Source organism: Camelus dromedarius, chromosome 3, assembly GCF_036321535.1.
Source record: "Camelus dromedarius isolate mCamDro1 chromosome 3, mCamDro1.pat, whole genome shotgun sequence".
In the NCBI taxonomy this organism is placed as follows: domain Eukaryota; kingdom Metazoa; phylum Chordata; class Mammalia; order Artiodactyla; family Camelidae; genus Camelus; species Camelus dromedarius.
This window is the reverse complement of record NC_087438.1, coordinates 114,076,107-114,089,986: the sequence shown is the minus strand read 5'-3', so window position 1 is coordinate 114,089,986 and position 13,880 is coordinate 114,076,107. Positions and strand designations below refer to the sequence as shown.

Genomic DNA, 13,880 nt, shown 5'->3' with positions numbered 1-13,880 from the left:
GTAGTAGGTACGGTTCTCCAGAGAAACAGAGCCAATCTGCAGGGTTGGCCAGCAGGCTGGAGGCTCAGGGAGCTCTGTGGATAGGCCTTCAGTCAGGAAGAGGCAATGTTACAGATAAAATCTGGACAGTTTGATAAGAGTATTCTCTCTTACTGGGGGAAAGGTCAGTCTTTTTGTTCTATCCAGGCTCAACTGATTGGATAAGGCCCACCCACACTGTGGAGGGCAATCTACTTTACTCCACCAATCAAAATGCTAATCTCAACCAAAAAGAACTTTGTGGAAACACAGACTAATATTTGACCAGATATCTGGGCACCCCATGGATTGGTCCAGTTGACACATAAAATTAACCATTCCACTACCCCAAACAGGAACTCTTCATTCCCACTCCTGCCTGTATTAGCTCTCAGAGAATGCTGCACATTTAAATCACAGCCATCTACATTCCTGGCTCTATGATTCTTTTAAAAAATTTTTTATTAGTTTATTTGGTTTGTCGTTTGTCTTCTCCCTAAGAATGTAAGGTTGTAACAACAGGGACGCAGCCTACCCTGTTCACTGTTGGACTCCTGAGCTGCCCCCAGTGATAGCTACCACAAAAAACCAGAGGCTGTGACTGAGTTTCAGACAGGCCAGTTGGTGTAGTTGAGAAAGGTGGTTAGGCAGGCTTATTGACCCTACCTGATTAACAACAGGGGAGAGGATGCATCCAGCTGATGAAAATGCAGGACCTTTCTCTTACCCACAGCTACCTCCTCAGAATCCAAGGACATACCCTAGTATCTTTTCCTTTGTTCCTGTGGAAGTTTCTTTCTTTCTTTCTTTTTTTAACTGAAGTACAGTCAATTGCAATGTGTCAATTTCTGGTGTACAGCACAATGTCCCAGTCATGCACATACATACATATATTCATTTTCCATATTCTTATATTAAAGATTATTACCAGATATTGAACATAGTCCCCTGTGCTATACAGAATAAACTTTTTAAAAAATCTATTTTTATATGTAGTGGCTAACATTTGTAAATCCCAAAGTCCCAAATTTATCTCCTCCCACCCCCTGTCCCCAGTAACCATAAGATTATTTACTACATCTGTGAGTCTGTTTCTGTTTTGTAGATGAGTTCATAGTGTCTTTTTTTTCTTTCTTCCTTCCTTCCTTCCCTTCCTTTTCTTCCTTCCTTCCTTTTCTTCCTTCCCTTCCTTTTCTTCCTTCCCTTCCTTTTCTTTCTTTCTTTCTTTCTTTCTTTCTTTCTTTCTTTCTTTCTTTCTTTCTTTCTTTCTTTCTTTCTTTCTTTCTTTCTTTCTTTCTTTCTTTTTCTTTCTTTTCTTTCTTTCTTTCTTTCTTTCTTTCTTTCTTTCTTTCTTTCTTTCTTTCTTTCTTTCTTTCTTTCTTTCTCTCTCTCTCTCTCTCTCTCTCTCTCTCTCTCTCTTTCTTTCTCTCTTTCTCTCTTTCTTTCTGCTGGACCCTTCCTTTACCAGCCCAAATGTCCCCTGGCAGCCCCTCCTCGGCCCAGACCCCCTTGCCAGCACTCTTTCTTGGACGAGCTATTTAATAGGGGCACCACCTGAGTCATCCCCTCTCAGGGCTGCTTTGAGGATGGGAGGGAGCTTGGTTTTCAAAACTTAACTGAACGTAAATACTGTGTCCCTGATAGGATAGGATGAAGCAGATGCCAAAAGAGGGACTAGGGAGGAGGGGGTGACATCTTCTACCTGGGGACTCAGGGCAGCTTTCTGGGGAATGTTTCAGACTAGCCACCCCACCCCCATGTACCTGCTTCGTCTGACATGGAGGCCAGCATTGGGCTCAGGGTCCCTTGATGTTTCGTCCCCTGGAAAGGGACCTGAGAGTGCTGAGGTCTCCTGTGAAAATGACTTCCAGTCCCAGCTCAGCATAGAGGCACAGCCCAGACTTGGAGGGGAGCTTTGGAAGTTTCACGAGGGGGCCTGTCCTGAGTCAGGCATCCTGGGGGAAACCAGGTTGGCTGATCTCTGTCCATTTGGAACTCCGTGTGGGTTCAGTTCCAGGCTGCACGGACCTGGGAGACCTGAACACGGAGTGTGGGGACCTGCTCTGTGATATGAGCCAGCCAAACCCCTCTCTGAGCTCGGTTCCCACCTCAGAAAAATGAGAGGGTAGAATGCGGCAATCTCAAAAGGTCCCCTCTGGCTCTGAAATGTCCCTGCTTGTGAGGCATTTAGATTTACCCTATTTCTAATGTCTCTGCTGAATATCCTGCCCATCATCAGGGCGAGTTAAGGCCAAGATCAAGAGCCCATTTTTTGGACTGTCCTAAGTATTGTTGGAGAAGGTGGCCCCTGAGATCTGCCATGAGATGCCCACCCCCAAACACCTCCCAAGCATCCTTTCGCACCATTGTTCTTCCCACCCAACCTGGGTCTGGGACACAGCAGTTCAGAAAAGAAGCAGTCTGTCACCAGAGCTGTTACAATCACTGGCTCCCCTGCTCTGTTCCAGGTTGGGAGGAAGCCGGCCATTGTCTCAGAAGGACCCACATGGGGAGAGTGTCCCTGTTGACAGGGAGGGTCTGGGGACATCCCCCCCCCCCCATTCCCATTACGACAGAATTAAGGTGGTTACTGGAGAGTAAGTTCTTGTCTTGTCGTAGAAAGGATTCAGAGACAGACGAGACAGGGAGGTCAAGAAAGTAAAGTGAGGATTTATTAAGGGATGGATACTACACTCTCGAATAGAGAGCGGACAGGGCCAGCTGAGCAGCTGCCCTGAGTTTCTTTGGCAAGCTGTTTGCTTAGACTGGAAAAATGAATGGGTGGAATATTCACCGAGGAGGGAAGGGTTTGGGGTCATATACCTTGATGTTCATCCCAGCTCCACCTTTCTGAGGGGAGGAGGGATTTCTGTCTATATTTCGTCTGGATTGAAAGTGTCATGACGTAGGTGCATGATGGGTACTTCTAATCTGCAAGGCTAATTTTATGGTAATGAAGGCGTAGTGAGCAAGAAGTTACATGTGGATGCCGGAGATTCCTGCCTTTTTCTACCTTTCTTTGTTTGCCTCCAGGACACTTGTCACCCCAAAATGTGTGATTTCTTATCAGTCGGGAGGTTCCTGCTTTCCTCTGTCCAAGCACCTCCGTTGTTCACAAGATGGGTGGTTTCCTGCCATTTGGCCCATGCGTCCATCCTCCTCCTCTGCTCATATCTAGCCATCTGCCTGCTCTAACAGGGTGAGCGTGTCAGAAAAGTCCTTCTCAAAGGCAAGAACTCAAGGAGTAAAAGTGCAGATGACTGTGATGAACAGGAGAGGGCCTTAGAGGTTATATGGCAAATGTCCGCAGCATCCCCTGCCTCCATTTTCACAAGTGGAGAAACTGGGAGCAGAAGGCTGGGCTGACGCAGGCTGCCTCTCTCCTCCAGCATCTGGGAGGGCAAGAGCGTGGGGATGTTCCTTATCTGGATCTTATCTGAAGCCTCTTTGCTTCCTGATCTCTTACTTCCAGGCCCTGATTAAGAAGAAACACCCTAAGTTTGGGACTTAAGGTCCAGAGCTGATCACTCTTCAGTTCGTTTTTGTTCAGGAATGGCCTGTGCCCGGCCCTTCTCTAGTCTTTAAAGATATTCATTTAATTCACTTCATTTAAGTCTGTTTTGCTTGTAGCCCACTCACTTTCCTCCCCTGACATTTGACATGTTAGCAGATCTGTATCCTGGTCTGGGATGTCTGGATTTGTAACACGTGTGAATGGTATTGTGTTTAATTTCATGCAATTTCTCCCTTTTCCCTTGTTGGTGTCTTTCAGCTCATCCATGTTGGCTGTTCACCTCCAGTCATGCTGAAAATCCTGGTCCCCACCCTACCCTGGAGGATTTCTTGGGGACACGTACCCAGGAGGAAGCTTGGTGGGTCTGCCCTCTTCTTACTGCCTACTACAAAGCCCCTACCTATGCTCATTTTTCCAGACCACATTTTTTAATCATCTGGTTCCAGCCCACCATCCCAGCTGGCTGTATGTCCCACACATTAGTGTGAGAGCAGGCAGATAGCTAGATATGAGTGGAGAAAGGGGGACACAGGCCAAATGGCAGGAATTGGGCAAAAAGGAGGGGCACGGGGCCAAATACAGGAAATCTTCCATCATGTAAACAACAGGGGTCCCTGGGCAGGGAAAGAAAAGCAGGAACCTCTGGGCTGATAAGTGATCACACATTTTGGGGTGACAAGGGGCTTGGAGGCCAACAAAGAAAGAAGAGAAAAGGCAGGAATCTCCAAATGTAATGTTTTGCACATTATGCCTTCATTTCAATAAAATTAGCCTTGCAGATTAGAAGAACCCATCATGCACCAACGCTATGACACTTCCAATCCAGGCTAAATAAGGACAAAAATCCCTCCTGCCTTCAGGAAGGTGGAGTTGGGATGAAAATCAGGGAATATGACCCCAAACCCCTCCCTCCCCAGTGAATATTCTGCTCATTCATTTTTACACTCTATGTAACCAACTTGTCAAAAAAACTCAGGGCAGCTGCTCACCTGAGCCTGCCCGCTCTGCCCTTGAGAATGTGCTGTCCATCCCTTAATAAATCCCCACTTTACCTCCTTAATCTCTGTGTCTTTTCTCTGAATTCCTTCTGTGATGGGACAGGAACCTGGTCACCGGCAACATTCGGATCCTCAGCCAACTGGCCACTCACCTTGTAACCGAGCAGGACCTTATGGGGTCTTCTTGGGACAGACCCGCCCCCACATCCTCTGCTGTAGTTCCTCTCTGAAGTACCCAGATAATAGTAACCAAAAAATGGCTTCCCTCCTGCTAAAGCACATTCTAGCCTGACGGTACATGGCACACATTTCTCTCTTCCTTAGAGCACCCCCCTCCCACTCACACACCCTTTGTTCCAGGCACAGAAGATATGACTGGAGATATGACTCATTAATTCCTGGTGCACAAGACAAATACCAGACCAAGGTCCACTGGAGGAGGAGGACATGGTCTAATAACCACAGAAACAGAAGCCGTGTCACTAGGTTTTCTGGACGTCAGTGCAGCCGTGTCAGGGAGGAAAGAATGCAGTCCCTGCACATTCAAAGATGTTTATCAGAAGCTCTGTTCCTTGGACTCTCACTATAAAACTCCCTGCCTCCCCTCCCCAAATCGGGCTCACAGTCTTGAGGCATTCGCCTCCTGTGACCCAATTTGCCTGGCAAAGAAGTAAAGCTGTTCTTTTTTGCTTCCCCCAAAACTCTGTCTCCAGATTTCAATTCAGTGTCGGAACACAGAGGCTGAGATTTGGCAACAACTTCTTACCTCACCATTCCCCTGACTACTTCCCTTTCCTTCTGGAATGGCCTCCCTGCCCACCCTCTCCTCTTTCAGGTTTGGCTAAAGTTTCTACCCCCTTGTGAGCTCAGGGACTCTCACAGGCCAAAGCTTTTGTGGAGCCCTCACACCATCTCCTCCCTGCAGTTCTGTTTTCCTAGGGGTGGTGAATGTGAGCTCTTGCTGGCAAGAGCATATTGTATTGTAACTTTTAAGCATGTGAAGGTTTTTGTAACCCCCAGGTGTTAGCTCAGGACCACACTCAGAAAGAACCAAATAAATGGGATTTTGATGGATGGCCCTGGAGGCAGACGATGCTAGAAGCGAATTTGTCTACTCTACGGAGAGGCCCAGAATTGTCTTTCCTGGGTGGCCCTTGGTGTAAGTCCCCAAGAAGTCCTCTTTGGGCCTCTGCCAGCTACCACAGTGGGGCCTCAGGAGGCACATAGCCATATTATTGTCCCAGGAAACTCAGGAATGATGGAGGCTGTTGGGTAGAGAGAGAAGGGCCTCAGCCCATTAGGACATCCTCAGTGGCCTTTGGCAGCTCCCCCCAACTAGTCCCTTCCTCGCCAGCTTACCCTTGCCAGGCTTCCACGTCTGGCTTTCGAGGTCCCCACAATTGTGACCCATCCTCTGCCTGCATGTGTTTCCCACTGCTCTTCAAAGCACGCATTCCACTAAGTCCCACCACAGCCATCCTCTCCAGTGTGCCTTGGCTAAGATTCGTAACAGTAAGCAAGAACTAGCACCAGGTCGTGCTATGTGCCTGGTCTGCGCTTACACTCATAGACTTTGCTGGTTTTACTGTGACAACAACATTCTGAAGGAGGTGCTACTATCGCCATCTCACACATGAGGACCCGAGGCACAGGGAGGCTAGGAAACGCGTCAAGGGCGGCAGCTAGGAAAGATGGGATAGTCCAGACTCTCCTTTTATCCCTGCTCTGCTAAACATGAGCTCTATTTTCCTAGGTCCAACTCAAATCGTTGTGCAAACTTCCCTGGCTAGTTCAGACCAGTGTGAGGGCACAAGGCTGTATTTTAATAATCAGCTTAAAAAAATCTTCAACAGCTCTGTTTCTTGTGTCTAATCGTACCTTCACCTTTTGGAGAAAATGATCCTTCTTGCATTTCTTTAAGAAGAAGCTCCCAAAGCAACACCAACTCACATCTACCCCTTATTTTCTTGGCTCTTGGCTCTCTGCTGCCCTCCTGTGGCTGTTGGTTTTCCTGGGCAGGGCAAGGTAATAATCTCTGATCCCAACTCATTAACAACTGATAGGGCTTTCAGAGGGTCACAACATACAGGATCCCTGCTCTTTAATAAACTTAAACTACTCAAACACTTACATAGTCTTTACAACTTTTTTGCTTTTATTTTTATTTTTTGGCGGGGGGAGGTAATTAAGTTTACTTATCTATTTTTGGAGGAGGTGCCAGGGATTGAACCCAGGACCTTGTGCATGATAAGCATGCACTCTACCGCTTGAGCTACAGCCTTCCCCCCAATTTTTTATATTCTTAAAAAAATTGACCTACCTATTTGAGATGGAGATTTGCCATGTGTATGCACAGAAATCCCCGAGTTGCTGAACTGGAAACTTGGCGGGAAAGGATTTAGTAAGGTAATTGGCAACATACAGTGGCCTGTGAACATTTTTTAACTGTTTATTATAGAAAATGTCAAGCATACACAAAGGTTGAGGAGGTATCACAAACCCTCACATCTGTCCCTTTAAACCAGATTCTAGTTCCTCTATCCCCCTACTGTATCACGCATATTCTCTCTCTCATTTCCTTATTTTAGAAAAATTTTAAGTTCGGAGCTGTGTTCATTGAGACTAGTTAGGAGATTATTATAACTCTTGTTTCATTAAGAGCATCAGTTAGTTCATTGTATGATGTGCCTGGACAAGAGGGTAAACCTGTGGGAGTCTTCTGTGACCCAGAACTTACCATTTTCTGGGTGTTAGTCGGTGGCTAGTATATATTTGTCAATTAAAAACTTGGTCTTTGTCCAGGAAACGGAATCGAAGACAAAGACTATATAAAACACGCACATAAAATGAAATCGGAACTCACCGGGCTGGTGAAAGCAAAGACTGGTAATCTTACGTTTGGGTAATTGTAGTACAAATTCCCGCCTCCCTGGATTTGGCTGAATTAAGTTTCCTCTGGATTTTCTTCCAGTCCAGTCAGTGGTCATAGATAAACAGTTCTGGTTGAAACACTCAATATACTTACGATAGGTTGAGGGGTACAAAATCTGGAAAAATCTGAGTGGGCAAGGATTTAATTAGAGAATGTTTCCTGGGAGTGGAGACTTTAGACCAAATTGAAATTAAGACAAGGCAAAGAGAGGGAGTAAGTTTGAGGAGGATAACCAGAGATTTAATGTTGTAGAGCTTAAGATTAATATGGTGAATGGGGCATTTACTGATCCGCCACTGGCCATCAGTTGGGGATCAGTAAATTAAATTATGGTCCATCCAAACCATGGAAAACATGGCCTTTCTTGAAAAGAATGAAATAAACTTGTGGCAGGGATTGCTTTGGGAGGTGAACGAGGTGGCAGGAGGTGAAAAGGAGACACTTTTCACTATGTATCTTTTTCTATGTTTTCAATTTATTATCATTAAAAAAGGCACACAATAACTTACATGAACAATTTTGAGAAATGTAGGCAAAGAATGGAGGGTTTCATAGAAAAAAGCAAAGACTCTTGCCTTTTTTTTTTTTTTTTTTTTGCCATGCCTAAGTGATCGTCAAAGACAAAATGCACCGGACAATTAAAGAGATGATTTTATTCAGGCTGTTGTCACATGGAGAATATTTGGTAATGAGGAAAGTTCTCAAAGAAGAGGAGGAAAACTCGGGGTTTTATAGCACAAGGGAGTCACTGAGGAAGAGTGGTGGCAGCTCTTAGCTTAGACTGTGTGGGAGCAGGGTGGTCTTTCGTGGTTAGTTCCTTAGCCATTTGCAGAAGCACAAAAGGGTGGAGGGATTGCGTAATCATTCTGTTTTCAGACAACTCAGGGTTCATGAGCCAGCTCATCCAGTTTCGCAGCCGTAAATATCGTCTGTATTCTGAGTTAAGAAAAGTCATCCAAAATTTGGAAATATGGCTGGAGGATGAATGCATGCCCTTTCAAAGTCATTGTTTCACAGGCTCACCTAAGGATTATTTAATGCTCTAGGAGAATATACATATGTTTGCCTTTGCTATTTACTGTTTGATTAGACCCCAGACATTCTACCATTAACTTGTAAATTGTTTGATGGAAAAAATAATCCCAAAGATTTAATGTATTATTCTGTAGGACATTGACCAGTTTTGTACCTAACCTAGTATTATACTCTGTCAATTCTTTATTAGATTGATTATAAACTGCCAACTCCTCAAATGCTCTTTTTTAATTGAAGTATAGTCAGTTTACAATGTTGTGTCAATTTCTGGTGCACAGCATAATGTTTTAGTTATACAAATACATATATTCATTTTCATAATGGGTTATTACAAGATATTGAATATAATTCCCTGTGTGATACAGTGGGACCTTGTTGTTTATCTATTTTATATGTAGTACTTTGTTTCTGAGAATTCCAAACTCCTAATTTATCCCTCTCCATCCCCATTCCACCCCTGATAACCGCAAGTTTGTTTTCTATGTCTGTGAGTCTGTTTCTGTTTTGTAAATACGTTCATTTGTATCTTTTTAAAAGACTCCACATATAAGTGTATCCTATGGTATTTTTCTTTCTCTTTCTGGCTTGCTTCACTTAGAATGACGATCTCCAGGTCCATCCATGTTGCCGCAAATGGCATTATTTTATTCTTTTTTATGGCTGAGTAGTATTCCACCAAATGCTCTTTGAACCAGCTTTACCATCCTGTTGGTTGCTTCATCAATTAATGTAAGTGGAATAAAATACTTGACACATGTTTACTTTATATTTATATGAGAGTCAGATGTTTACCTTTCGAAAAATTATATGTGGACAGCTTTGGAGGTGCTTCTTGGTTGTTTGGGTGAACTCGCCTGAGGGGGCAAGTAAACTTTGCTGAAGAAGTATACCTCATGGGCCCCTTGAACCCAAGTGTGGCTCCCAGAATGATTCCTAGGGGCTAAGAACTTTATCTTTGCTGAGTCTCTGTTTTTTGCTTTTGGTGGTCTGTGTTTGTGTCTTTGCTTTTGTTTTTAGTTCTTGGGCAAGATTGGCTCTGGTTCTGTGCTGCACATGACTGACAAATTATTCCCCATTGATGGCAGCAATAACTGAAAATCTGGTTTCATGGTCTGACCATTTGGTGATGTATGTTGGATGGATGGATGGTGGGGGGAAAATAATCCTTATTGTATGAGTTTGCATTTGCTGTGAAACTTTGACAAGCTCATACAGAAAAGGAATATAGAATTCAATTATTCCCTTTTCTTAACAGTTTTTAAGATAACGAATCAAAATGAACATTAAAAGACAATGGTGACAGAGATGGAAAGAAACGTATCAAAGAGGAAGAATGTTAGCAGAAACATCCTAATCAATGACACGAAGAAGGGCTGGAGGGTCAGGAGGGCAGCATTCCAACCTGGAGCCCTGCATGCTTGGTGAACTGACTCCACCACCCAGCGAGGGCCGCCCTGATCAGTCAGTTGCGTCTGCAATGGGGTGTCTCTCAGTGCAGGGAAACCTGCACACCTCCGTCTCCTGGAAGGAAATGGGCCTGAAATGGAAGCAGGAGAGGCCGAGGAAAGCTAGAGAAGGGAAGTTTCCAGGAGAAAGAAAGGCTTGTGCCCTCAGAACTCCTCTAGACTCTCCTCCTATCCTTTGAAAATAGGAGTTGACTGACATTCTTGGGGGTATTTCCCATCCACAGGCGGGAAGTATGCCTGATGCCTGCCACCAGGGCTCTGGAAAGGTTCTGAAGAAATGCATTATGATTGGTCAAAATGGGAAGACAGTAGGTCTGAAAGAAGTCACCAAGAAAAACCTGGAAGAGAGAACTTCATGCTAAAACCCTGGCAGAATCTTTAGGGGTTAAGAAAATCTTTCCAGAAACAAAAATTGTGGCACAGAGAGATCATACACCCCCTCACCCATAAGGGGAGCACAGTGGGAGAGCGCTGGACCAGGACAGGAGGGGCCGCTCATTCAGAGCCAGCAGGGAGGTCGCACCTGTTGAACAGACCCCTGGCTGGGCCCAGTCCAGCTCTTGGCAGAGAGGTTTTATTCCCTGCCACCCCTCACTGCCACCCATTGGTCCCCTCTGTGCTGTGACTGAGGAAAGTTGCTTCTGTTTTCACAAATCCTTGGAGACCCCTCTTCTGCCACACCTCTGTCCCCAGTCTGCAAATTAAACTCCAAGGGAAGGGGGCCTCCTGGGAAGTCCTCTGTTCATCTCAGCTGCTCCAACAAACAAACTCTCCCAGGGGGAGAAAGGAAAACTGGGGAGTGAGGGCAAGGGACTTAACCAGTCTGAGCCCCAGTTTCCTCGTCTGCAAAAGGGGCACAATGATGTTCGCCACAAAATGTTTGTACTGACATTAAACTGAGCAGACTATCAAGTCGTCCCTCTGGTCGGTTCTAAGAATTGTAGTTACTGTTATTGCTGCTGCCTTCTGTGCTCTCTAAGCTTGGAAACAGAAAACAGAGCAGACACTTGTGGTCCTGTGGTTTAGTCTAACTTCCAGCACCCAGTCCCATCCTCTGTCTTCTCTCTTCATGCAACCAAGAGTATTTTCTTCCAGGAAAAGATGGTTTTTATTGCAAACGTGTGCAAGAACTGTTACAGAGCTTACAACAATACCGACAGTTCCAATAAAAACGTTTGAAAATAAGTTTTCAAGTAACAGATCAAATTCTCCCATTTATATTTCAGCCTTCATCCCCCAAAGGAAAAACAGGAGAGTCAATTTCCTGTTTTAAAAACTGAAATGATGGCAAGTGGCTACTTTTGCTGGAGGACTGTATATACACAGCATTTTCATGTGAATTTTCTATGTGCCAGATGTTGTGGAGACCCAGCAAATAAGTCGTTACCACTTTCCTCAGGAATCTCACTTTGTTCTTGGAAGAATATAACTGCTTTAAGAACTCTTTATAAAGTTCTCGGTGACACAGTGTGAAGGGTGAACACTCTCCAAGAGGATTTTACTAGCTCGGTTTTTGTCATCAGGAAGCACTTCATCTAAGTCACTAAGGTGAGACCGTATATTAATAGGAAAAAAAGTGACATCTCTGTGTACTCACAAGGAACATAACAGGACACCTGGCCCACAGTGGGTTCTCAGTCAGTGGTAGAGATGAGCAGTAAGAGTTAAGGAGTCGAACTTCGGGCAGTTTCTGATATCAGAAGCAAATCCAGTTTTAAATAATAAATGATAGAAATCTCAGCTCATTACTTCTACACAGTGTTTGACTTTTACCAAGTTCTACATTCCATTTCAATATATTTTACAAAAGAAAAGATTTTTTTGTGGGGGGAAGCTGGTGGTTCATCAGAGGCAGAGAGTACTGCTTTAGAGTTTAAAAAGATCTACCTTTCAGGTGTCGTAAGCCTCATTATCATTATTTTTGCATAAGCCTCATTATTAATGAGAAAAACTGAGGCTCACATAGAATAGATTGTTTACTTGACATCTCGAAGTCAAGAGGTTGGCAGAACCAGGCACAGGATACTCTGGCCCTTCAGTGCTGGTTGACAATTCTGCGACGGTCAAGCCCCTTCATCAGGGCTCCCATCACCTCCCGGTTCCTCAAGCTATAAATGAGGGGGTTGAGCATAGGAGTAAGGACTGTGTAGAAGACAGAGACCACCTTGTCATGGCTTGGGGCCCGGTAGCGCCTGGGCCTCAGGTAGATGAACATGGCTGCCCCATAGAAGAGGGACACAGCTGTCAGGTGGGAGGAACAGGTGGCCAGAGCCTTTTTACGGGCCTGAGCAGAGCGCATATGGAGCACAGCCCCCAGGATGCGAGCATAGGAGGCCACGATGATGGAAAAGGGCAGGAGCAGCATGAAGACGCAGCAAGCAAATATCACGTTCTCAAAAATGGACGTGTCCATACAGGCCAGCTTCAGCAGGGATAGCATCTCGCAAAAGAAGTGGTCCACCTCCCTCAAGCCGCAGTAGGGGAAGGTCATTACTACCACCATCTGGATCAAACCATCTATTATCCCAAAGGCCCAGGAGCTCCCAACGATCTGGAGACAGACCCCCTGACTCATGAGGTTGGGGTAGTGAAGAGGGTGGCTAATGGCCACATAGCGATCATAAGCCATGAGCCCCAGCAAGAGCCCTTCAGATCCCACAAGGCAGACGAAAAGGCCAATCTGTATGCCACAGCACACAAAGGAGATGGACTTCCTGCCAGACAGGAAGTTGGCCGCCATCTTGGGCACATTGGTACAGACCAACACGAGGTCCATGAGGGAGAGCTGACTGAGGAAGAAGTACATGGGTGTATGAAGTCGAGGATCAGCGTAGATGAGGAAGATGAGGAGGACATTCCCACAGAGGGCCACCGTGAAGACTACCATGACCGCTGAGAAGAGGACGAGATCAGTCTGGCTATGAGAAAAGATGCCCAAGAGGATGAAGCCATCTGTGGATGATTGGTTCAACCCTATCTCCATGGTTCAGCTGACACTCCTGGTCACCTGAGAACATGGACAAAAAGATACTGGATTGACTGACATACCTTTATTGACAGGACAATCACAAGGCCAATGGGGAAAAGAAATGATTGGTGCCCAGATCTCTTAAGAACAGTGAGGTCTTCAGTTGTGATGAGATTTTGAATATAACCCCAGGATCAGGACCTCAGCAGAAGTTGGCTGATAAACACGTAAGGTAGTGCCTGCTTACTAGGTCTTCCTGAGTAGAAATCAAAGTGCCTTCTTATAAAATCTTTCTGACTAACATATTCCACATGGCTTTCTGAACCATTTACTAACCACCTTATAAAACATCCAATTAAATTACTTGGGGCATGTCAGTGGAATGGGACTTCTCTTGATTCTGGTCAAGAATGTTTTTTCTAAATATGTTACGTGGAAGAGAACCAGAGACATGGCCCGGACAAAATTCAAACCAAGAAATAAAAGTCATGCATGTTAAAAAAGACAAAACTCCCTCAATAATAGTGACAATATCTGAACTCAAGGAAAATGAAAGAATAAATAATTATAAGGAACTAGGTAAAAAGTGCTACCATATTCTGACCACAACCCTTGCGCTCATGCCCTCACCAGGTGACCCTTGTCTTCATCCTCAAAGCCATTTCCAGCTTTTCGTTTTTTTCCTTCTTCTCTCTCTCATCAGCTTCCTTCGAATTTCATCTATCCCTTTATCCAAGCAGGGCTGTACAATCCAGGGCAGACATTTTCAAGCTGCTACCAGTAGCATAGCAGTGCAGAATTTCCCCCTTCAACTTATATTAGCTGTCTATTGTTTTGTTGCACATAGCTCCAAATTTACAGCGCGAAGTAAAATAGGAAACATTTATTATTTCCCAGTTTCTGTGCATCAGGAATGGTGGGGCAGCTTAGTTGCCTCTGGCTTCGTAGG

At 45.0% G+C, this 13,880-nt stretch overlaps 1 protein-coding gene across 1 annotated transcript; it reads right to left on the bottom strand.

Moving 5' to 3' along the window:
* Positions 1 to 11,998: 11,998 nt before the first annotated feature.
* Positions 11,999 to 12,946, bottom strand: LOC105104211 (olfactory receptor 2V2). Its single transcript, XM_010997892.3, has one exon. It carries the CDS (start codon positions 12,944 to 12,946, stop codon positions 11,999 to 12,001), a length of 948 nt encoding a protein of 315 aa, XP_010996194.3.
* Positions 12,947 to 13,880: the final 934 nt, after the last annotated feature.

What these genes read in the sequence shown, in the direction of transcription:
- LOC105104211 (XM_010997892.3), bottom strand. Translation starts at nt 12,946, where the DNA reads ATGGAGATAGGGTTGAACCAATCATCCACAGATGGCTTCATCCTCTTG.